At 29.4% G+C, this 24411-nt stretch overlaps 4 protein-coding genes across 8 annotated transcripts; 2 read left to right on the top strand and 2 right to left on the bottom strand.

Annotated features, from left to right (window-relative positions):
* On the top strand, positions 118-1876 carry LOC109354453 (cysteine-rich receptor-like protein kinase 25). 5 transcript variants are annotated; one of them, XM_019596956.1, is made up of 3 exons: positions 119-1119; positions 1211-1341; positions 1444-1876. In XM_019596956.1, exons 1-3 carry the CDS (start codon positions 342-344, stop codon positions 1462-1464), a joined length of 930 nt encoding a protein of 309 aa, XP_019452501.1. In that variant the 5' UTR covers positions 119-341; the 3' UTR covers positions 1465-1876. The 5 variants fall into 5 exon arrangements, with proteins under 5 accessions (XP_019452498.1, XP_019452501.1, XP_019452500.1 ...); XM_019596955.1 differs by having other exon boundaries at positions 1211-1350; positions 1447-1876; XM_019596954.1 differs by having other exon boundaries at positions 1211-1350.
* On the top strand, positions 2789-6538 carry LOC109354452 (cysteine-rich receptor-like protein kinase 10). Its single transcript, XM_019596952.1, has 7 exons — positions 2789-3731; positions 3998-4138; positions 4241-4362; positions 4447-4657; positions 4760-4997; positions 5783-5933; positions 6044-6538. Exons 1-7 carry the CDS (start codon positions 2906-2908, stop codon positions 6347-6349), a joined length of 1995 nt encoding a protein of 664 aa, XP_019452497.1. The 5' UTR covers positions 2789-2905; the 3' UTR covers positions 6350-6538.
* Positions 11091-11996, bottom strand: LOC109354092 (agamous-like MADS-box protein AGL61). Its single transcript, XM_019596449.1, has one exon. It carries the CDS (start codon positions 11761-11763, stop codon positions 11104-11106), a length of 660 nt encoding a protein of 219 aa, XP_019451994.1. The 5' UTR covers positions 11764-11996; the 3' UTR covers positions 11091-11103.
* LOC109353866 (agamous-like MADS-box protein AGL62) lies at positions 22870-23711 on the bottom strand. Its single transcript, XM_019596225.1, has one exon. It carries the CDS (start codon positions 23656-23658, stop codon positions 22870-22872), a length of 789 nt encoding a protein of 262 aa, XP_019451770.1. The 5' UTR covers positions 23659-23711.

Raw genomic sequence — 24411 nt, 5'->3', positions numbered from 1 at the left:
AATTCTAATTAGCCACCCTCTCAATAATTTAACTAAATCTAATATTTTAAATCTTTTCCTCCACCTATAACATGAAATGGTTGAAACCTTCTTTAGTTAATGTGTATTCTTTTAAAGTCCTTTACAGTGCCTAATTCAATTTGACTGTAATTATATATTAAATATACCATTCAGTTTCTTCTAGTGGCTGTCTTTGTCTATATCTGATCAAAGTTCCATGTTCTAAAGAAAATCTAAATTAATACAAAATTCAAAAATAAAATAAAAAACTATTTGTAAATTCCAGAATTGTACAATCCTGTGCAAATTTTTCTCCAAACAAGGATCACCAAGAATCCAAGATGTATCCTTCCAAATACTCTGTATTTTCCTCTGTTTCCTTCTCCCTCTTTATCTTCCTACTCTTTTCAACTGAAGCAGCTCCAATTTACAGTTCTCATTGCTGCACAGGCTCAATCAGATATCAACCAAATAGCACATTCCAAACCAATCTAAACCTCATCCTCTCTTATCTTTCTTCTAACTCCACTGAAGGCAAACATTTCTATACAACAAGAGTAGTCAGTGATGCCACTAACAAAGTCCAGGGCCTATTCCTCTGCCGCGGCGACACCCTCACCACGGCCTGTTATGACTGCATAACTGCCGCATCGAAAGCGATAAAACACCTCTGCCCGGTTGAGAAAGAAGCAATAATCTGGTACGATCTGTGCATGTTGCGCTATTCGAACCAATCTCTCAACAACATAGTTCCTGGAGTGGACTTATCTGATTCAAAGAGCATTGCTTTGACAGAACTTGAGAAGTTCAATGAGTTGTTGTCTGGTTTGTTGAATGCTTTGGCAACAAAAGCGGCGAATTCTATGAATGATAAGAAGTTTGCAACAGGGGAAGTGAACTTCACTAGGACAATGAAACTTTATGGACTTGTAGAGTGCACACCAGTGTTGTCCTTTTTTGACTGCAACATGTGCCTTAGAAGTGCCATTGCCTCTGTACCTAATTGTTGTGATGGGAAACAAGGTGCAAGAGTGTTGCTTCCGGGATGCAATATTAGATATGAGCTATATCCATTTTATAATAGCACCAATGTGCCGGTTCATACGTCTCGTCCCTTAGGTAGTGTACTAGTTGGTTATGCACTTAGTAGGTTCATAATTGGTGATGGTTTTGAGTTTTGACTGCTAAATACTAATCGATGTTGGCGCAGGAAGGAATCGCGTTGAAGTAATTCTAACATTTGCTATTCCAATTGTTGCTGCAATGGTGCTTTTCACTTTTGGCATCTGTGCTGCAATGAGAAAGCAAGCCAGAAATATGATACAATTATGGGAAAAATCGGTATATGATGTAATCTCATTCTTTCTTTCGATACAAGTAGCCTTTTATTTTGCTTAATATTGATGCTGGGTGCTAATACTTTCATGTTTTGTGGCTGTAAAGCAGAATTCCTCTGAGATATAGCCAAATGCTGGAAACATTCAAGATAAGAGATGATTCTCAGTACCGAGAGTTTTCGGAAGTTTACTGGGACAATCTGCTGAGCTTCAAGACTTATTTCCATTTTGAAAGCTTAGTTTCTTCGGGTGTAGTTCGAAACAAGCTTGCAAACATTATTTGTGTACTGTCCTAGTGAACTCATCTCAAATATCTTGTTTAGAAAGATTGTTACACTGATAATATTCAACAAGCAATTTGGCAACATGGTTTTCAGTGGTGTCTGTTGACTAGTGAACTTCATGAGATTGGAGTAGCTGTTGCATCAATGACCAATCTCTAGCTAATATAATAAACATAATATGATATCATCTTAGTGTTATATGCTAAATGTTCAAACTTATGATTTTATACAAATAATTGTAATCTATTTTCTTCATCTAACACCTCACACTCCATGCCATCATTCGAAAAAAGTAAAAAAAATCCAGGAGTATATGTTGTTTACCTTTACCTCTTAAGCTTCCATTCACATGTGTGAAGAAGAAAATAAGGCAAATTTTCAACTTTTAACCAAAATAATTCTGAACTGCTAATGTTCAACTCTATCCTTTAGCCATCGAAATTGACTTTTCTTTTGGAAACTTTTTGTACCCTTTCCTTTCAACTAGCCTCACTCCTTTCTCCATCATAAGACATAAAGAAGTCCTTGCCCCAATAGTAGTTGATTCAATATTTGACACTTCTACAATACAATTTGAGAATCTACAATACACACTTGAATACCCTATGGTTCATAATTTAAGGGTTGCAAGTCAACCATATTGCCCTCAATATTTTATGATATAAAAAAAATTAAGTTTGACAATTGTGGTTTATGGGCTATATTTACAAGTTAATTCTTGAAGGGTAATAGAATAAATAGAAAGACTTTGAAATTATGTCATAAGTGTGTTTTATGATTCCAAAGTTTCTATATACTCTAAAAACCAAATTTAAAATAGATCATATCAATTAAAAAAGTTGTTGAGGTCTTAAGCATATAAGGCTTAAAGTTTTCAACCTTCCATATTTCAATTTGACTTTAAAACAATAAAATACATCCTACATTTGAATACAAGGAATATTGTAGTAATTAGAAATATCAAAGTAAGGAAAGAAAGATAATTCATTGGAATCAAATTCTTCTCCCTTGTTAAAAGGAAAGTACTATGAAATAACAAAGAAAAAATCATATACAATGACATATGATAGTAAGAAGATATTTTTACTCTTAAACCTAAAAGGAAAAAAAAAACAGTATGATATATAGGAGAAAAGTCTAACTAGTGATTGGTGTTTGAACATTTCCATGTTAGCATACTAGTCCATAGGTGTTTCGTATTGACTTACATATTTCTAGAATCCGTGAAAGAGAATAAAATATGAATCAGAAAGAAAACAAAGAGCACATAGCAATACTCATCACATGATATTGATAATCACTAAGATGCTTCTCTTCTACATCAACCATGTTGTGACCCCATTTCTTCTCCTATCTCTGCTATTTGTATCATTTACCTCATCAACTCCTACTTATAACGGTATATACTGTCCAAACAACATTACCTACGAAACCAACAACAACACTGTCTTCCAAACCAATCTCAAAGTTCTTCTCTCTTCTCTCCTCTCTAACGCCACCCAAGGCAGCAGCTCCTACACCACCGCCATGGGTATGGGCAACTCCAACGCCGTCAACGGTGTTTACCTCTGCCGTGGCGACGTCTCCACCGCAACATGTACGGAGTGCATGGTCACCGCGGTCGCAAACATAACAACCCTTTGCCCAAACAAGACTGAGTCGATAATATGGTACGATGAATGCATGTTGCGTTACACAAACACTTACTTCAACCCTTTGAGCATCGACCCAAGATTGAACTTGTGGGAAAACGAAAGCATATCTACGTCGGATTTAGATAAGTTCAACGAAACGCTTTTAAGCTTTTTGGGGAGTTTGGGTTCAGACGCTGCGAATTCTGAGACAGCGATGAAATATTCGACCAAAGAATGGGACTTCACGGAGGAGATAAGGGTGTTTGGATTGGCGGAGTGTGCTCCCGGCGTGACGAGTGAACAGTGTGAAGGGTGTTTGGTAAATGCGAGTAAGACTCTTGTGACGTGTTGTGAAGGAAAAGAAGGTGCACGAGCTTTGCTTGCATGGTGTAATATTAGATATGATTTGTTCCAATTTTACAATACAAGTGGAACATCTATATCCCCACCTTTTCTTTCTCCTCCTCCTCCTTCAGGTAATTTACAAAACCCATGTTTCTGGTGCCAAAAAGATATGTGATATGTGATATGTGATATGTGATATGTGATGTGTAAAAAGATATTTATATTAAGTCCAAAAAGCTTGGAGAGCAATGCTTGAGCTTCTTTTAAGCAAAGCTTGGTTCTTCCAACATGAATAACTTTAGTCTTTTAATTCTCCCCCCTTGAGCTCAACAATATTGATATCACTGGTATTAAGTTTTTGAGAAATTGAGTTTTCCCCCTACAATAATATATGCAGGAAAGAAGAAATATGACACAAAAACAATTGTGATCATTGTTGTCCTTGTTGTCTTTTCAATCATTCTCATTTGTTTGGGCTGCTGTTTCCTATTGAGAAGAAGATTAAGGAAGAAATATAAAACTCTTCTAAAAGAAAATTGTAAGTACAAGAATAAATTCAGCTCTCATTTGTTTAACAAAAGCTCAAAGGGTATACACATTTATCTAGCTTGCTAATCCATCTATATTGTTATTGTCACAGTTGGAGATGAAGGTGCTGCTTTGGAATCATTACAATTTAATTTAGCAACAATTGAGGTTGCAACAAAAAAGTTTTCAAATGAAAACAAAATAGGCAAGGGAGGATTTGGAGAAGTGTACAAGGTAATAAATTGGAATGAAAAGTATATCTATGCTCTATTTTTATTCTTTTCTTCACAATCAACTGATTAATTATAATCTTATTAGGGTATTCTTTCAAATGGACGAGAAATAGCTGTAAAAAAACTCTCTCAAAGTTCAGGACAAGGTGCAATTGAATTCAAGAATGAGGTTTTATTGATAGCCAAACTTCAACACAGAAACCTAGTGACATTATTAGGATTTTGCTTGGATGAACAAGAGAAAATGCTCATTTATGAATATGTGCCTAATGAAAGCCTTGATTACTTTCTATTTGGTAAGGAACTTCTATTCTTATATGTTTTGATATTTAAAATTCATGCTAGTAGAAAATGTTGTACTAAACTTCTTCACTTAAATGTGCTTCATATATTTGTAGGTTCTCACGAGAGCAGATTATTGAATTGGTTGGAGCGTTACAATATTATTAAAGGGATTGCACAAGGAATTCATTATCTACATGACCATTCGAGGTTGAAAATTATACATCGTGATCTCAAAGCAAGCAATGTGTTGTTAGATAGCAACATGAATCCAAAGATATCAGACTTTGGCATGGCAAGAATAATTGCTTTAGATGAAGATCGAGGAAGTACATGTAGAATTGTTGGAACATAGTAAGTATCACTAAATGTATTTTCAGCATACTTTCAGTTATTTTGGTTTTCTTCCATCCTCAATTCTTAAATTAGCATGTAGCTAGGATGAGATAATGGAAACTACATTTGAATTTGCACTTCAAATTCAAAAATAAGCATTTAGTAGGAAAACAAATAGAGAATATATGGAAGCAACTTATAATATTTCTAACATCTAAGTTGTGGAAAAAGTTTATCTTAACTGATCTTGAGTGTAAAGTAGGAAAACGAAGATGTATTTTTTTTATAAACCATTTAGGCTGTTGAGATTTTCATACATTTAACTAACAAAATGTAGATATAACATTGTTACTTTCTCACTTTATAGTCAAGTAAACATTTTGTATGGAAACACATGGAAAAGATAGAAGTATTCCTAATCTCCTCTAAACTAAGCTTTAATGTGGTTATAAAGTGAAGTATGTATTCTCTCTAAGATCATTAGTTGTATTGAGATTTTTATGCACTTTAACTAATCTCAAAAGTAGTTATATCATAAAAAATGTTGTGATTAATACTTGATCTATAGTTATTAGATGACCTATTTTATTTAGTTTTTATTCATGTCACATATGTTCTAGAACGACGTGTAAAACATGGATTTTTTCATTGGAATTCAAGTATTATACTTGGTGTACCTGCATGTACACAATAGAAGAATAACAAAGAAATATTGAAGTGTACTCCAACATGTTCATCATTATATCTTTCTCATGTACATACATTTCTAAATCTAATATTGTTATTTTTTGTTGTTATTACAGTGGTTATATGTCTCCTGAATATGCAATGCATGGACAATTTTCAGAAAAATCAGATGTATTTAGTTTTGGAGTCATACTTCTGGAGATAATTAGTGCAAAACGGAATGCACGTTCTATTTTTTCAGATGATTTGGATGACCTCTTGAGTTATGTGAGTAACTAAGTAATTTTTTTCTAGTGGTTTGTTTATTTTATTATACACAAAAGAGGCATAATAATGAATGCAATAATTCATATATCTAATTGAATAAGTTGTTGCAGGCTTGGAAACAATGGAGGGATGAAACACCATTAAAAATATTAGACCAAGATATTAAAGAATGTTGCAATGATAGTGAAGTCATTAAGTGCATCCAAATTGGTTTATTATGTGTCCAAGATAGACCAGATGATAGACCTACTATGGCCAAAATTGTTTCTTATTTCAGTAGCACTCATTCTGAAGTTGAGTTGCCATTTCCAGGAGAACCAATCAATTCTATGCATAATCAAATATTGCAAAAGATTGTAGTAGATGACTCAAGTTCAGGTTCTAAACAACTCAATGAATTGTCTATGCCTAGGTAGAATGATGTTATGCACTCTCTGTCAATGTCTTCAAACATATAACTTGATCAATTGTAGTTTTGTTTATATCATCAGAAAATTTTGTTTAATAGTTTTGTGAATTGTTAGTGGCAAGAAAAAAGTGACATCCCTCATAGGGAGAATTTACTAAGTTTTGTAAGGATTTGTCTACGAGTAAGGAAGTGAATGAAAATGTTTTAGAGCCAATATATATTTGTGAAATGTAATGCTTTCTAATCTTTTAGAATTTATAATTGTAGGATTAGAGGCACTGTGTAACTGGTAAAAATGATGCCTAAATTTATAATTGTTTCTTTTCATTTAATTAAAATTGTGTAATTATATCTGGAAAAAGGATGCCTAAATTTAAGGGTAGGAAAATCATTGAGTTCCAAATTTTTTTTATAATAAAATAATATTATCTACAAAATATGAAATTTTTGATAATTTAACTCAAGTAATGAGTCACCATTAGTATGAGTGGGAAGGTAAACCATGCAAATTGTCATTACTTCTCTGTTGAGATAGACCTTATTAATCTGGTGCAATTTTTTCACCATAAGTTGACGATTTTACAAAATAAATGCACAACATATTTGTTCAACTTTATCCATGTCACAATTTTCAAGATTATTTTAAACGGCATCTAGAATTTTAATTATAAATTTTTTATATGTAAGTGTTTTATATTATTTATAGCCACTTTTATTCTTGTTTTAAAACTTCAAAATAAATAAAAAAAAAGTAATAAATATTTTATATACTTATACTAAAAAATAGCTTCATTAGCATTTTGAGGAGTCCAAATTCGTCTTAGTTTTAATTGTAATTTTGTTTAGTCAAAATTGTTATGAAAATATGATATCATAGATCTTATTGTTGTTAGGTATGAAAGGAATGAAAAGTTATAAATGATAAGTTCAATATTAACTCTTCAACAAATAAGAAATTTATGAGAGCTTTATTTTTAAACATAAATAAGTGAAAGTTAAAATAAATATATACATTATATTAAACTAGTATATCGATAATGTTTGTCGATTCACATTTTATATTTTATACAACTAAATACTCAATTTGTATATATTTTATTTTGAATAATTAGAATGTCCTTTTTTTTATATTTGGTGTATTTTTATTATAACTTTTTTATTTGATATATTGTAAATTATAATTCTTTTATTAAAATGTCCAATTTAAGATGAGAGATGTAGTTTTAACTTGCAATTATTATATAACATTTATAGAAAATAAAAAAATCTTAAATGCAAAATAGGAAAATAAAAATTATATCATGATAGTAGTTACCCCATGTTTTAACTTTTAACTTTAAATATATTGATGCAACAGAATCATTGTGCAATGTTGGACACCAAAATCAAATAAAAACATAAAATAAATAGAAGAGTAAAAACAAGAGAATTTGATAACAGAGTTCGACCAATTGTGCCTACATCCTGAGAGTGCATAACACACTCATGGGTCCAACTTCTCATGAGGTGCTTCTATGTGGTACTTCTATCTAATGCACATTATAACAAAAATCTTGAGTATAATATATAATATTGATTATTCTACTTTATTTCAATATTAGGCAATGTTGGACCAATAACATGACATATTTCAAGCATACAAAATAAAAATATAATATATAATATTTAAAATCAAATTAATATAATTGTAAAAAGCTGAAAAACAAGAAAATCAGTTGCCATGTTTGAATATTCAATAAATCGTAAACGTGTATGACCAAGAGGGACTTTGAATTGTATAAACTATAAACTTTGCAAGATTCTCACACATTCATTTTTCCTTATTTAATATCATGATGTCAAATCGTCAAATCCGTTTTTTAATATAATAGGATGCATTGATTTTTGCGGTGTACCACACTCCAAAACACTGCTTTTACATTCTCACATGTGATTCTACAATCCTACAAATGATTCATTTCCTTCTTCTATCATTCACTACTTTTTCAACCCAACCAAACATGCGCTGGACTTTTTAATATAGTGTGTAATATGTAATCATTATGAACATAAAGATTTATACAGAATTAATATATTATTATTCACTATTTATATTAGGGATGATAAAAATATCCGACTCATAAATATCCGTTAAAATATTTGCAATGGATACCTAAAAAAATAGCTTATAGATGAGAATGTGTATCATAATATCCATCATGTGAGTATCCACATATATATTTTAATTAAATACTTTTTATTTTTATATTTATTTTTTATTTTAACATTATATATTGTCTATTTTAATATTATTTCATAATAATAGTACACCTGCAGATAATTAGGAGCAAAATAAGCTCTTGTGAGACACAAAAAATAAAATATTTTGTTTCTTTAAAATAATTTTTGAGGGCATAAAATTCATACAATTAGTGAGAGTACCGTTTTATCACAGCCAAACAAAATGCTAATACATTCTCTATTCTTTATTCTCTGGTCTATAATTGACTTTTGAACTCAAAACCCAAGTGTAAAATGCCATATAATCCAAGTCGTTCATAAAAGAGATTTTTACACATTTTAACTACAAAAAAAAACATTGTAGCGACTCCAAATCTTTTTAAGGTTTTCTAGTAACTATTGTTACTTAAGAAATTTTATACAAAAATAACCCAACCTTAAATGAGAATGAGGTTTCTCACTCATTTTTGTATTTAAAGATCACTTAATTAACTCAATAATAGTATAATATTATTTCCCCACCACATCTCATTTTATTTTTAATTAATCATGGTTAGTTAAGACTTCTCATTTACTCAGCCCTAAATGTTGGTCAAATAATTGCTTATTGAATCCAAACTAGAGCTATATTCGAATGTTAATATGACCCCAAATATTGGCCGATCCAGCTTTTAAACTCTTATCTGGTCCTAAACCCGATTAAATATAATGCATATTCATTTTAGAAAAAATTCAATACTAACTATCATTATGAATATATAATTTGACATATATAATGATATATATATATACATACATATTTTGTTAATCATTCATCTATATGTATATATGATGAATTTTTTTAGAGAATCAATAATATTTTGAGCTAAAGATTGTCATTATGTTGTACACAATTGAATTGACACATACGAACTTGACGAATGAGTGAGCTTAAGAGACAGGACGGGTCCAAATGAGTCATGCTCATTCCTTAATCGATCCTAAATATTGTGAGATCTAATTTTTTAAACTTGAACCTAAACCCAATGAAACCTATCATATTCATGTCCTACCCACCCTTATTATTATATATATCAAATTTTACATTTTATTCTTTTAGGTTGTAACCTATTTAATCTATTATTATGGATGATAACAGGGTGAAACGGGCACATGTAGTGCTTTCCAGTACCCATACTTACACAATTTGTGGGTACTTGTATGGGTATCAGGTATTTTGCGGTACCCAATGTGTTCTTACGTTTAATTTTTTAATAGTCAATATATATAAAATATTATTACATGAATAATAAAATTTATGTACATGTTAAATTTATCATTATATTTCAATTACTAAAGTTCATTATAAAATAATAATATATAATTATAAAATAATAAAAAGTGTAATATATATAAAATATTTAATCAAAAAATTAAATTTATAAATATGCAGGAATTCATGGGACGTGTATCATAATACCCATAAGCTATTTTTATGGGTACCCGTTGCGAGTATTTTAGCGGGTACCCACGAGTTGGATATTTTTGTCATCCCTATTTATTATATTAAATTTATTTATTTTTTGTACTATCAAGGTATCTTATCACCTTTTGCGTAAGAAACTAATCTTTTTGGGTACGTGGCTGTTCCTCCAAACAAGTGTCGCTCTTAGGAATCGAATCATTGACTTTTTAGCAACCCTAAAGATCTAGTGGAGCCATACACCACTAGTTCAACTCTTGTTAGTAAATTTATTGATTTAAAAACGTGAATTAGCATGTCAAAATGCTACTAATTATAAAGTTAAAATTTATTATTATCCTGATAAGATTGTAATTAATTTTAGTAATGGTGGTTTGACATGTAACTTCATCTCTGTCAATCCATTTTTAAAATACAAAAAATCATAATTATAAATTAATATTGATATCAATAATTTTTTAATATATTATTAAAAATTTAGCATATAATGGTATATCTCATTTTATAGAGATATTTTGAATAAGATGTAGGATGAGAATATACATTTTTAATGAAAGTAAAATAGGAAATACAAAACTATATCTTCTAACCACTATTCTATCTATAATTGTAAGTACAGATTATTAAACTTTATTCTAATTATTACTAGGATTTACTTTATTTAGTTTTATTAAAAAAAATGTTTCTTTTTTATCCGTAAGATTTGTTGGTATTATGTATATGATCTTCATTCAATTAGAAAGGGGTGAACCTTTCATGTAATCATCATCATAGTACTAGAAATTAACATACACTACTACTATAACAATGGAAATGATTTATTTACGTGATGAAATTAATATATCAGAGAACAACAAACAAAAACCATCAACAAAAAAGTGAGATTTTATTTCAGGGTCGTCATAGGTGAAAGGACGGATTATTTAATTATAAACATGTTTGTTCTTCACATAGATTTTATTGAAAAAAGAAAGCAATAAACAAGAGGAAGTGAACAACTAGTGAGGTACCAGTTATAATTCACATCTCAAAATCCAAAAGCACAACCCACCCAAAAAATAAAATTGTTGGAAAAATATTCAAAGGTAGGCATGCCTAAAACCGAGATAATAGGCATTATTTGGAAGGGTAGAAGCAATATTCAACCCAACACCAGATTTGTTCTCAAAAGCATCATAACGTCCAAACCCATTAGCCCCAACAATTGAATTCATATTTGTTTGCTCCATCATGATTTTGCTAGCATGTTTTCCCAAATTCTTCTTCAACTCCTCAATTGAAACCTTCAATTGTAGCAATTCATGCAAGCCAAGCTCATCAACTTGGCTTTCCCACCAAAATTGCCTCTGCCTAGCTTTTCTCACATGATCTAGCTCCTCTCCTCCTTTCTTTTCAATCTCCAAATGGTTAAGAAGCTGAGTCAATTGCATGTTGAGATCACGAACATTAGCATTTCTATGAGCCTCAACAAGTTGACGAGCACTACATTCTGGTGGAGTGTTTCGAGTCATATATCGATCGATAATGGACTCAACTTCAGGATGTCCAAAAGAGAATGCTTTATCAGCCGGAGAGAAAACTACAATCGTAATCTCTACACCACAAAGGGTGCAAAGCTCACTAGCTTTCTTGAATAGTCCTGAACGACGCTTAGAGAAAGTAACTTGTAGATGACTCTTTTTCGGTATTTTTTCAATAGGAATCTTTTGGCGACCCAAACTAGACTTTTTCTTGGACATGGTTGAAAAAGAAATAAGTGCTATGAGAGAAAGAAGCACAATGCTTCTTCTTTTGGTTGTGGATTCCTGGAGTGGAAACTAACATGAGTATATATATTGCTAAATCTTTGATGTATATCACCCATCCAATTAATATTCCATTTTTATGTTTATTACTTTTTATTATTACTCCAATATTAGAAGTTATATAATCTTTGTTGTTAGTACATGATTAAAATATGAAACCTCCTATATATTAGATGGCATTGTTAAAGAATATTTACTTTTGCCATATTGAATTCTTGATATCAAAATTGCACTCAATTAAATTTTATATTATAAATCTATTCAAAACGTATTTTCTCTTTACTAGCTATTTAGCACATCTTAGTTGAACTCTTGTAATGGTTTATTTTAAGAGTATAATATTTATATAGTGTTAGCGTAAAGATTTATGTATAATTATTATATCATCTAATATTTATTTAAATTTTTATTTTTTGATGAATCAATGATAATTAAATATGAATGATGAATGATACAATGACAATATATAAAACTCATATATTGTGAAATTACATACATTTTTATCACTTGTCTTAAAAGTTAAGGCCACTTATAAAGGAAGATAAGTATGGGTAAATTTTTCAGCCTTATATAAATATTTTACTATGTGGGTTTTGCAAAACATATTTTCAATGTAAAAAGATTTCCTAAAAAGGTATTTTTAAAAGATATTTTCTTAGAATGTATTTTCAATCAAAGCAAATTTTAAAACAACGATACACCTTGGTGTATTTTTTAAATGCTTGATTTATTTACGAAAATGACTATTTTACTTGTAAAAGTGGCAATAATTGGCCACCAAAATATTTTCTATTGATTCGTATATATATTTCATTAAATCAAAAGTGATCTTCTATGTATTGAAGGGCTTTATTACAATTTTAATATACAGGTATTAATTGGGACGATTTTGTGATCAAGTATTAATGTCTATATTCTCGAGTTCTTTATATTCTCAAGCATTACTAAACTCTTTGGATATGAAATTATTTTCTTCCAGCAATGATATTTATCATTCAGCACATAGCGTGAGACTAATTTCTCCTTATAGGCATAAGTATTATTGAAATGAGTTTTGTATCAATCAAAGTCTTATTATCTACATACATCATATAAATCAAATCTGTTACACCATCCTCTTTGAATACTTTTTTAATATTTTTAATTAATAATTTAAATATGGTTTTTACTTATTTTTTGTAATAATGTAAAATTACTCAACCAAACATTTTATGTTTTTTCTTAATTGTATTAAACGCAATTTATTTTTGAAGTATACCAAACATTTCGTTTAGTACCCAATGTAAACAAATGTTTGTTAAGATGATTGTACAGTTTAAAACTATAAGATAAGTGTATTATAAAGGATATTTAAAGCATACTAGAGAAACTGACTCTTAAAGTAGTAGTTTAATATCATGAAAGGAAATATTTCCTGAAATTAAGGATTCAATTTTGGACATGATAAAACGTCCCATTTAAAAACTTTTATGTGTATTTTTATTACATTTTCCGACATTTTCAAGAAAACTAGATTCTAAGATGACAATAGCTGATAAAAATACAAGAATGCATAATACACTTATGAAGGCATAATGCCTACAAGCCTGAGCTGACACATCTTATAAAAATACATGAATGCTTTCTTATGCATTTAAAAAAGTTTCAAAATCCTCCAAAAGAAGCAATCGTAATAAAAAAACATGTTGGCATTTAAAAGTAACAAATAAATGAAAGAAACCATAACAATATTAATAAAAACATTAAAAATATATTTTTTTCTATATGCAACAACTCTCCAAAGATGCAACGTTAAAATAAAATAACTTTGCATATAAAAAAAAGTTGGAGAAAGAGAAATAACGATGGAACATAAAATAAACAAAAATTAACTATGTTTGCACCTGGATGAATGAAACTTATCTTATCCAAAAGTAGCAATAGTGTCAAAAACAACTGCATATAAAAAATAAAAGAATGGAACCAAATCACAACAAACATTCCGAGAAATTTCAACGATTGTCCAAATGAAGTAACAACAACAACAAAACAACTTCGTAGGTAAAAGTTATATTTTTTCCATAACAATAATAGTTTTGCATAAGCAACTACAAAAAAAATCACGCCATATAATCTAAAATCTGAGAAGGAGATAATAAATGAAAGGAATTAAACATCTAATATCATATATCGTCATATTTAAGTAACTCCGTTGTTTATAGGTTAAGTCTGATTACTTTCTAGCTGTGCTATTATGAAAACAAACATGCATCCTAATATGTATTTGTTTAGTGTTTCAATATAAGTATTTTATTTTATTTTTAAAATCCTTATAAAAAAATAATGAATCCTTTGTGAATTTTTATATTTAATATACCCATTTTTTGTTTTATAATATTTGATCTTTATCTTTTCTTTACCATGGAGATTATTCTCTTCAATACTAGAAGCTAATTTTTGTTATTATGAGTTATGACACTCCTTTTATTATTAATTTATTATCAATGTCCATTTCAATTTTATTATATTGATAACAATTAAAAATGAATAAAGTTATATGTCGATGATTAAATATTTAAAGACAAAATCATTTTGTGGATAACAATCTCCATACAAAAGGAGTAAATTTGTTGCTATTTTGTACCCCAAAAAAACATTTGTTGCTATAATAATATTGTCATTATAAAGTTTACATTTGTGTATATTCTTATTAGTTAAAATGAATTATCTAGTATGTTGAAGATAAACTATTTTAATTGTCATATTCAATCCATTCCTATTTTCATATTTGGTTGCTAATTTATAATTTATTAGCCAAATGTAACTTAATATTAACATCACATAAATCAAAATTATTTAGCTATCTATACATATACATTTATTTATTATTATTATTATTATTGATAAATTGGTGCATCTTTTTGGTTTGCAACTTTTTATTTTTTTTAAATTGCCACCAATTATGTCTCCTTATTATTGCTAATAAATAAGAATAATATGACAATTATTATGCAAAAATATTATTGTCATAACTTGGCTCTTCATAATTTGACAATTATTGACTTTATAAGGATTTTATTTCTTTTGTTTAAAAAATAAACAACATCACCAACAATATTATATTTATAAATTGTAATAAATGCAATGCTTTATGTAATTTTAAATTCCTTAAAAGTTAAAAAATCTAAGTTTATCTTAGTTGTGATGCTAATAAACATAAAAAAAAAATGCAGGTTGATAGACATGTCAATGTCAATAAAGGCGTTAATTAGAATAAAGAAAAAATGATGCACATAATGAGAAAAAAAGAGATAAGTTACACACAAAACATGAAAATATTTAAAATCAAGACAACATAATACATTTCATCTTACTTATGCATTCCAATAAGTTCCACAGAATCTTTAAAGGGACATGGTTTATGAGATAGTTTGGGAAACAAATTTTTGTTTGTAATCTACGTCCAATGTCAATTCCTTTTTAGCGCTGCACTATGTCATTCAGTTCTGTAGTGCCACTTGTCACTTTTGTAGGTCTTTTTATTTTATTTTTTGCTTTCTTATTTATTACATTATTTCATATTTATTATATTTAACATCAATTAAAAAATTATTAGTAATAATATTTTATTTTAGAATAAATTAAAATTAAATAACTAAATAATGATAATTCAATACATAAAGATTAATAAATAATTAAAAATACTTTAAACATTTCACTTTAATGGGTTTAAGAGAGAGGTCATTACTTATATCGTATATTTTCTCATAACTCAAGTTGAGAAGTAATTATGGTCATATTATGTCTTTCTCAATGCAGGAAGGTGATTCACAATAATGCACTATCTTTACTATTAATTTTCTCATAATTAATTAAAGTAATTTTCATCAACATATTAATTAAAATATAGCTTGTGTCATATCTTACTTTTTATTAGGATTAAGAAGTGATTGGAGTTATTAGTACTATCATTGTCATCACTCAAAGCTAGAAGACGGTTAATGGCCAAAATGTCAGCCAAAATAATTTATTATATAAGCAAAATTTGTTGAAAACAATAAAATAATAATGATGAAAATAATAAGTAATAAGATAAACATAAATTATAAACAAATTCAGATAAAATGAAACTAAGTAAATCCTAGATAAGATAATTTATGTCAATCTAAATATCCTCTAACACGCCTCTCAAGCTAAAGCTTAATAAACTTTAAGCTTGTTACAAATAATTCCTTTCAAAATCAAAATAATCAAATAATTATATGGACTCCATAAAAATCATTGTATGATGTTGTGAGATGCAAAATCTGCATATTTAATCTACATTAAAATGATCAGATACAATAATTTAATTCACCATTATGACAAAAAAAGTGTCATTGGAATGATCTCATGTGAGAAGATAAACAACTAGTATAATCACCATTGGGATGATTATTGATGAGAAAAAAATCATTACTCACATAATTCTTCAATTGAAGAAAAAATGCATCATTAGAATGAACGTTGATAGGAATAGAAAAAATGGTATAATCACCATCAGAGTGATCGTATTGGAGTAGTGTTTGTTTATTTGGATAATTGTTCCATGTAATATGGAATATTGAGGTTGAGAAAAAAATGTATGTATGTTAACGAGAAGGTGACATGATAAATGGAGATGACTAATAGAATTTTCAAATTTTTCGGTATCTCAAAAGCGGAACAGTCACTAAGCAGGTCATCGAGGATAAAATTGTTTTGATACTATGTAAAAAATTATGAGTTGTAAAGATTGATCAAACTCAAATATGAGTAAATCCAAGTAATTTATTATATATGAAAAACTTTTACAAACGATAAAATAATAACGATCTAAATAACAAGATAAACATGAACTATAAATAAATTCAGATAAAATAAAACCAACTAAATCTTAAATATAATATTTCTCTCCCAATCCTCTAATAATTACTAGTATCATTGTTATCACTCAATGATGAAAGGCATTTAATGGCCAATGTGGTCTTTGCTATTATTTTTTCTTTTAATTAGATAAAATTATTTTTGTTGATAAACAAATATTAATGTAAATGATTTTTATTGCAAAATTACTAAAATTAATTTTTTTAATTGGCAATTGTTAGTATATTAGTCTTTTGTTGTGGGTGAGACTCCACCCTCAACCTCCTTCATACCCTATCATCAAATCACCTTATAACTCTCATTTTATGTTGATGGTGGGACTCGAACCCACAACCTTACGACCACCCTCTTCACCATCAGACCACCTTATGTCATATTTTACTTTCTACTATGGGTTAAAAAGTGGTTACTTTCTACTATTTGTGTCATCTCTCAAAATGGGAAGACGGTTAACAACCAATAAAATTAGTAAATTCTTTTAAAATAAATTGAGAAATGAAAGAATAATCACAATCTGTATTATTTTTTCCTTTCTATTTGGGTTGAGAAGGATCGCAATCATTAGTACTGGATGTAGAATCTCACGAGTTAAGGAGGGATATCTATATAAGATCTATTTCTTATCTAGTGATACATATGAGTAAGATGACATCTTGTGAGACGCCCTAATAAAAAATATATTATTTTATTTTAATAATTAAATATTTTATTGACCAAGTTTTGAATATAAAAATTCATGCTACTAGAGAGGGCAACAATTTAATATAGGCGGACGATGTCCTAATATTTTCATTGGTCCGTAATCGACTATCGAGCTCAGATTTTTTGTTCACTCGCCATATTTTTCGAATTAAACATAATGAAAGTTTTTTATATTTTGACCATAAAAAATATAGTGAAGACTCCAAATTATTTGAGAGAAGTGGAATTGCATTCCACCCTTTCTTAAGTGTAAAATCAATGATCAATTGGGGTGAAGGCACATATCAATCAAAATATCCATTTTTTTGAGCCATGTTTTTAGTCCAAATTGAGAATGATTATTAAAAGATTGAGTTGAATAAGATGACCAACAAAAAATAATATGATTATCCCATATGCATGTCTAATGCGATGGAGGATGAATGTGGTACATATTTCACTTTTTTTCACGATTTAGTGACTAAACTAGTTGACCATGAATTCCAAATGACATTTTCCCTATTTTTTCATAATAAAGATAGTTACCTGATTAATTACATAATACTCAAATATCTTATATAATAAAATTTTAAACAACTAAATCATAATATTTTTTAGTAAAGTGTGCTTATTAAAAAAACATAAATAAAAGGCATAAAAATTGTATTTAAAATCATTAAATGATTATAATTGATTTAACTTAATTAATACGCGTTCAAACTTAAATTATTTATGATTCCAATTTAAATTATATATTTAAAATTTGAATTGATTTACCGATCCATATGTTTAGAATGCATTAAGATGTGTTAATTCACTTTATTACTTGTATCTAATATTTAGTGCCACAAATGAAATAAACATATCCAAAGTTCAATACTCGACTAGTTGATTAGTTTAATAAATTTAGTTCATAAATAAAATGAGTTGAACTTAAAATAAGGAAGTAAAATTGTTAAGTAAATCAGTTAATCTCGAGCCAAACATAGCTTGATTCATTTCTTCATCAACTAGTTCAATTATATATATACATATGAAAAGTATTTTTTAATTACTATATACATGTACTTATTTTATTTCAATATGTGAATGTAATATTTATTAAAATTAATTTTGTATAAAAGTCGATTTAAAGTTTACTTTCTCCTATATAAATTATTATCATTCGAGTTGACAAGATGCATAAGTTTGACTTCTTAACTCGTTGAAATGTTCATAACTATTAAATAAGTTGATCTTGCCAACAAAATAATCCACACTAAGGTCGGCTCAAAACTTGACTTGAGTGGATCCTTATTAAGTGGAGCTAATCCAAGTCAAGCTTAACTCGACTTGTCTCATTTGGATTGCAACTAAATTGACTAGTGTTATAGGGACAGGATCGGACAGTCCGACTGTCTCCCAGCACCACAAGTGGCTCCGTTTTAGCCAACAAATCGTCCACTTAATCAGGCCAATTCTGGTTGTTTGAAATCCGGTCCAATTGGGTTGGACCAGGTTTGCCCGGAACAACCCGATAAGTCAGACTAGTTCGGCCAACTACCATTTAATAAAAACCCTAAAAGCTAAGTTAGAAACAGCACACTAAAAAACCACAGTAGCAACACACACCGTCAAAAATGCAGTAGTGCACACCATCACCCATCACAAAAGAGGGTCGCAACCACTGTCGTGGGGTAGTATCGTCGCTAGTTGTTAGGTATCAGTGGCCTAGGAACACCTAGAAGAGGGGGTTGAATAGGTGTAGCCGTTATCGATCACCACTTCTTGAACCAAAACCCAACTGCTGGAAACAGCCCAGTTAATCGATTAACAACACACTTTAATCGATTAACTATTGCATAGAACAGAATAATCAGACAGGTAAATTGCACAATTATTTAAACACAATTGAACAGATATAATACAGATATTTTTACGCACAAATATTAAGCATATGGCAGTAAACAAATATCCAGAATATTAGTTGCAGATTCAATTTATAACAGCAAGAAACTTAAAGAAGATTAAGAGAGAAAAAGAGTGCACAATATTGAGGGGGTTCGTTTGCGGTCCACTGCAAACTACATCCAGACCCCCTTCTGATCTAGGGAGATTTTCTTCTTCACAATATTGAAATACAGTATGAATACACACACCAATTCAATTACAAGCACAAATGATGCTTCTTTCTTGAAATCTAGGACCCCTAAATTCTTGGTTTGACTCTACCCTTCGTATGAGAAAACCTTTCTCGCAAAACAGCCTCAGCCAAGATTCTTGTCCTCAAATCAAGACTAATCCAGAATTACACAAAAAAACACGTTAAACAGTAAGGTATACTAAGCACAATAATGTTTGGAATATAACAATAAAAAAACTCAAAGACTAACCCACTCACTAATCACTTAAGCCATCAAGATTTATCTGAGTTAATCAAAAGTAGAATTCAGATAATCTCTCTAAAAATCTATTTAATGCATGAGCATGTGAGCAAGATAAGAATGAACACAGAATTATGCAAAACAATAAGCAAATAACAGAAATCAGAATAGCATAATATCACTATTCTCACACATGAAATCTCTCTTGCAAATCAGTAAAACAATATGCAATATGCTCTCTAATCAACCATATACAATAGAATACAATGCTGTGGTTTTCTGAACGTTGCCTCTTATTTATAGCAAGTAGTTTTGGCAGTTAGATTCGTTGCAAACAGTTAAACCAGAAATTAGTTATAACGAATAACAGACTAGTTAATCGATTAACCATGCAACAGAATGACACAGAAAACAGTTGTAACAGAAAGCATTGATTTAACAGAAATGTAGTTGAGTTAATCGATTAAGTCACCACGTTAATCGATTAACTGACACATTAATGCACATGTTTCAAAAGGTAAACTTCTCATGCGTAATGCACATATTATATACATATTCTAGCAATTATATTATGCCTAATATGCACATATAACATATATGAATAATGCATGAACATACAATTAACTATATGATATGTCTCGTAGATATGATATGACAATTAAGATGGCTTGAGAGACTAGCACTTAGGTTCACCTAATCTATATTCACTTACTACGGCATACATCCCAGACTACTTAGAATATAAACTCAAATTATATCCTAATCTAGATATGACCAAATGAGCATTAGGCATGTTGATTGTTGAGCCATCTTCAAGCTTTAATAGAACTTTGTCTTCATCAAAACATAGACAAAAAATTACTAGTGTTATCCTTGACACTTTGCACTTTCACTAGTCATACTTCACCGTTGCCATTCACACTCCACCATAGCCCGTGTAAAGTTTAATTGCAAAACAATGGTATGTTTGTATTTATTTGTCATTGCCGCAAAGTATATTTGTATGTAATGTCTCCAAAGTTGATTTGAAGTTATTGGAATTTTTATTAGTTTGCACCATCACAGGTATAGCATCTTTAATTACTTAGTTATAATTTTTATTAGTTTGGGAAGTTATTTGATTTTATATTAATTTTCACTTTGCACTGTTTGTAAATTAAAGTTTAATTTTTATTTGTATGTAATATGAGTTAAACTTGTTTGATGGACTTTTGTTTTTTATTTATATATGTATATATTATAAAAAATATGATACTGAGAAGTGTGTCATTAACTTATTTTAATTAATTATATAATATATATAATCATATATAATATTATGATATCGTCTGGTTCGACTGAATGGTCTAACCAGTTAGAATCTGTACAAAACCTTTTCCAGTTTAATGATTGGCTCAGGTTTCGTAACATTGAAATTGACACAATAGTCAAATCAGTAAGGGAAAAAAATGAAAGTGAAATAATTGAAATTTGAATCAAATTCAAAAATGTTTGATTAAATTCCTATATATAAAAAATAAAACCCAATTTAATTAATATTTATATAAGAAACTCGTTTGGAAAAAATATCAATTCTCATTTCATATTTTTCCAAATAAATAATTTCTTTTTTTTTTGTAAAGTGCATTACTATAAATGTGGGGATTTCCAACTTCTATATATATTAATTCGTCATTTATAAGATAATTTTGAATAATTTCACGTGAATTAAGAAAGATGATTAATATTATTAAACTTGTCATTCATTAAAAATACTCATTATTTGTTATTTCCATTCAATTAATTAGTAAGTTCCTTTTTAATCAACATAAAGGTGTTTTGATAATAAAATCAATTATTTTATATTAAACTTAATTTGAAAATGTTCCAGTAAAAAAAATCAAAACTAATTCGTCATAAAAAATTGTCCTCAAAAGAATTTTATAAAATGTACCGAAAGAATATTAAAACAGAGGTACCATTAATTGATAGTTGAAAGAAAAACTATTTCTTTTCATAGAAATAGCGAACAAACATATCATATTACATAAGAAATTAAGTCATCTTCCAATAAGTACAACTCTTCATATAGTGTCGTATGAAAAAATTCAGATGGACGCTTTTGAAATTTCAGGAATGTTGGAAGTCTACTTATTTATAAAATAATATCTCTTTTAATTAATGCAAAATAATAAATAATCTGTAGTTAAATAATACAATTCACTTTATCATCTTCTCTATTTTTTGCAGTTGATAATTTCCTCAACCCTAATTTTCATAGGATTTTACAAGAGAGTACTGTCCAATATTGAAACACCACTTAATTACAAATCACTATTTCATATAATTCAATGTGACTTATTTACTAAGTTTTGGCTCATTTTAAAACACAAATCTTAATCGTTATCCTAAATTTTACAGGATGGTAGCATGCATATAAAGTTGAGTGGTCTTCTCACTAGTGTCACTCTTTCATATATTTGTTCATATAACAGTTATTGTATAATTTCGTAATGTAAATTATTTAATAACTTTTTACAACAATTATGTAATAAATTGTAGCTTGTTTTACAATTTACCCACATCTTTATTTTATTTTTTATCAGAAACAAAGTAGGATTTTATTAAAAAATGAGGAGGACATGAGAACAAGTATCTATTTCACACAAGTTTAAAGAAAAAGTAATAAACTCAAAGAATTTAACATTCCTTCTACATAAGAATAATTAAAAGTTTTAATTATTGCTTTTAGAATGTTCAAGAATTTACGTAGATTAGTTCATCTTTATTTTATTATCTTTAAGTTGGTAATTTGACAATCCTCAACCATTTTAATTTATACCAATAGTTAACTGAAAAACAATGATTCACATGAGTTCAGAAGATTGCAATTCCAAAGAGATTAGAAATACTATAAATAAGATGCCCTTTATTTGATAATACATATATCAAACTACAAAGCAAACAATACATCCATCCAAAGGTACATAAAAAAACGTCACACATAAAAGCATAACAAAAGACAGAACATAAAAATCCAAACCCTGAACTGATCAAGGTTTGAAATAAAAATGCAAAAAAAGATTGGAAAAAAAGAAGAAAGGGTCATCTTCCTAAGAGAATCTAAAGAGGATTAAAAGAATCCAGTAGAAAATCCATATCCTCCTCCCATATTGTTGAAACCACTTGGGTGGTGCATCATCATGGAATGCATGATAGAAGGGTTTTCCGATGAGGAACCACCTTCAAAGGACTGCTGTTGTGGTGGAAAAGGAAAAAACTGTGACGGTGGAGGACACGGTGGTTGATGAAGCATAAAAGGTGGGTTGTTATTAGCTGAGGAACCACCTGAGAATAATTGTGGATGTTGGTTAGTAGAAAGAGTAGGACCCTGAGAAACATGTTGGTTTTGCGCTTGGAGAATCACACTCTTGAGATCCTCCAAAGCCAACTTCAGCTGATGAAGTTGTGTTGTATTATTAATCTCCTCAATTGGAGAAGCCCACCAGAACTGTGCTTGTGCTTCTTTTCGCTGCTTGTTCATCTCATCATTGCACACCTTCTCTATCTCAATATCTGCATTGATCTGGGTGAGATGATCGTTTAGCTCACGCTCCTTTGCACGGTGTTGAGCCTCTAAAAATTGGATGGCTACTGAGTTCGGTGGTTGGGGTTTCATCATATAACGATCAATGACCGTACTGACATTTGGGTGGCCGTAAGAGAAAGCTTTATCAGACGGAGAAAAAACAATGAGAGCCACTTCTGCGCCACAAAGGGTGCAAAGTTCACTCGCTTTCTTGAAAAGCCCAGTGCGTCGTTTTGAGAAAGTGACTTGTAAGTTGCTCTCATTCGTCATCTTTTTCATCTCAACCTTTTGGCGACCCTTGCTCTTTTTAGGGTTAGAATTAGATTTAGACATGGCTGAACTGAATGAAGATTTAGGGAAGGATAGGAAAATTGATAGATTCTCAAGAAGGGTATTTGGGGCTAGGAATGACACAAGAAATTGACAATGTAAGTCTCATTTTATAGTCCCTTTGGCATATGTGCTATTCTACCACTTTAGGGTTGGTAATGCATATCAACTAATACACACCTGACATTCCTTAAGGAGACATTGAAAGTGTTTCTAGATTCAAAGATTCTCAAATGGTAGGAACTTCAAGGTAAATATGAATGGAAAATGGAATGAACTTCAAATTATATTTTATCTTATAGTAACACATTTTTTGTAGATGAAATGTACGTGCAAAATGAGTTTAATATTTTTTATAAGCAAATAAATATATATTTTTATCGGCAAATGTTAGTATGTTAATATTTGTTGTAGGTGAGACTCGAATCATCAACGTCATTCGCTTTCCTCTTCTCCCTAACCATCAGATCATCTTATAACTTTTTTATTATTAAATATGTTATGGTGAGAGACTTAACCCAACCTCATTCATTCCATTCCTTAAATCTTTCACCTTAATTAAAATAAAGAGTCGATAGAAAATTACAAAAAATCCATTAATACATGACTGATGATTATTACACCAAAGTGAGAATCAAAACTATCTTCAAGATTTATTCGAATCAAGACCATAAGTTAAATATAGTTGAAGCTATTTTAATTAGACATTTTATCTTTCCTCATAAGTGAAACTAACCATACCATTACATGTTAAAA

Source organism: Lupinus angustifolius, chromosome LG08 (assembly GCF_001865875.1).
Source record: "Lupinus angustifolius cultivar Tanjil chromosome LG08, LupAngTanjil_v1.0, whole genome shotgun sequence".
In the NCBI taxonomy this organism is placed as follows: domain Eukaryota; kingdom Viridiplantae; phylum Streptophyta; class Magnoliopsida; order Fabales; family Fabaceae; genus Lupinus; species Lupinus angustifolius.
The sequence above is the reverse complement of the archived record's forward strand: the minus strand, read 5'-3'. Positions and strand labels throughout refer to the sequence as shown.

Excerpts from the sequence above, each read along its gene's own strand:
- LOC109354452 (XM_019596952.1), top strand. The coding sequence starts at position 2,906 with ATGATATTGATAATCACTAAGATGCTTCTCTTCTACATCAACCATGTT. Across the intron at positions 4,139-4,240 it reads AACTCTTCTAAAAGAAAATT|TTGGAGATGAAGGTGCTGCT; the intron begins GTAAGTACAAGA and ends TTATTGTCACAG. Across the intron at positions 4,658-4,759 it reads CCTTGATTACTTTCTATTTG|GTTCTCACGAGAGCAGATTA; the intron begins GTAAGGAACTTC and ends ATATATTTGTAG.
- LOC109354453 (XM_019596953.1), top strand. The coding sequence starts at position 342 with ATGTATCCTTCCAAATACTCTGTATTTTCCTCTGTTTCCTTCTCCCTC. Across the intron at positions 1,120-1,210 it reads TCATACGTCTCGTCCCTTAG|GAAGGAATCGCGTTGAAGTA; the intron begins GTAGTGTACTAG and ends ATGTTGGCGCAG.
- LOC109354092 (XM_019596449.1), bottom strand. The coding sequence starts at position 11,763 with ATGTCCAAGAAAAAGTCTAGTTTGGGTCGCCAAAAGATTCCTATTGAA.
- LOC109353866 (XM_019596225.1), bottom strand. The coding sequence starts at position 23,658 with ATGTCTAAATCTAATTCTAACCCTAAAAAGAGCAAGGGTCGCCAAAAG.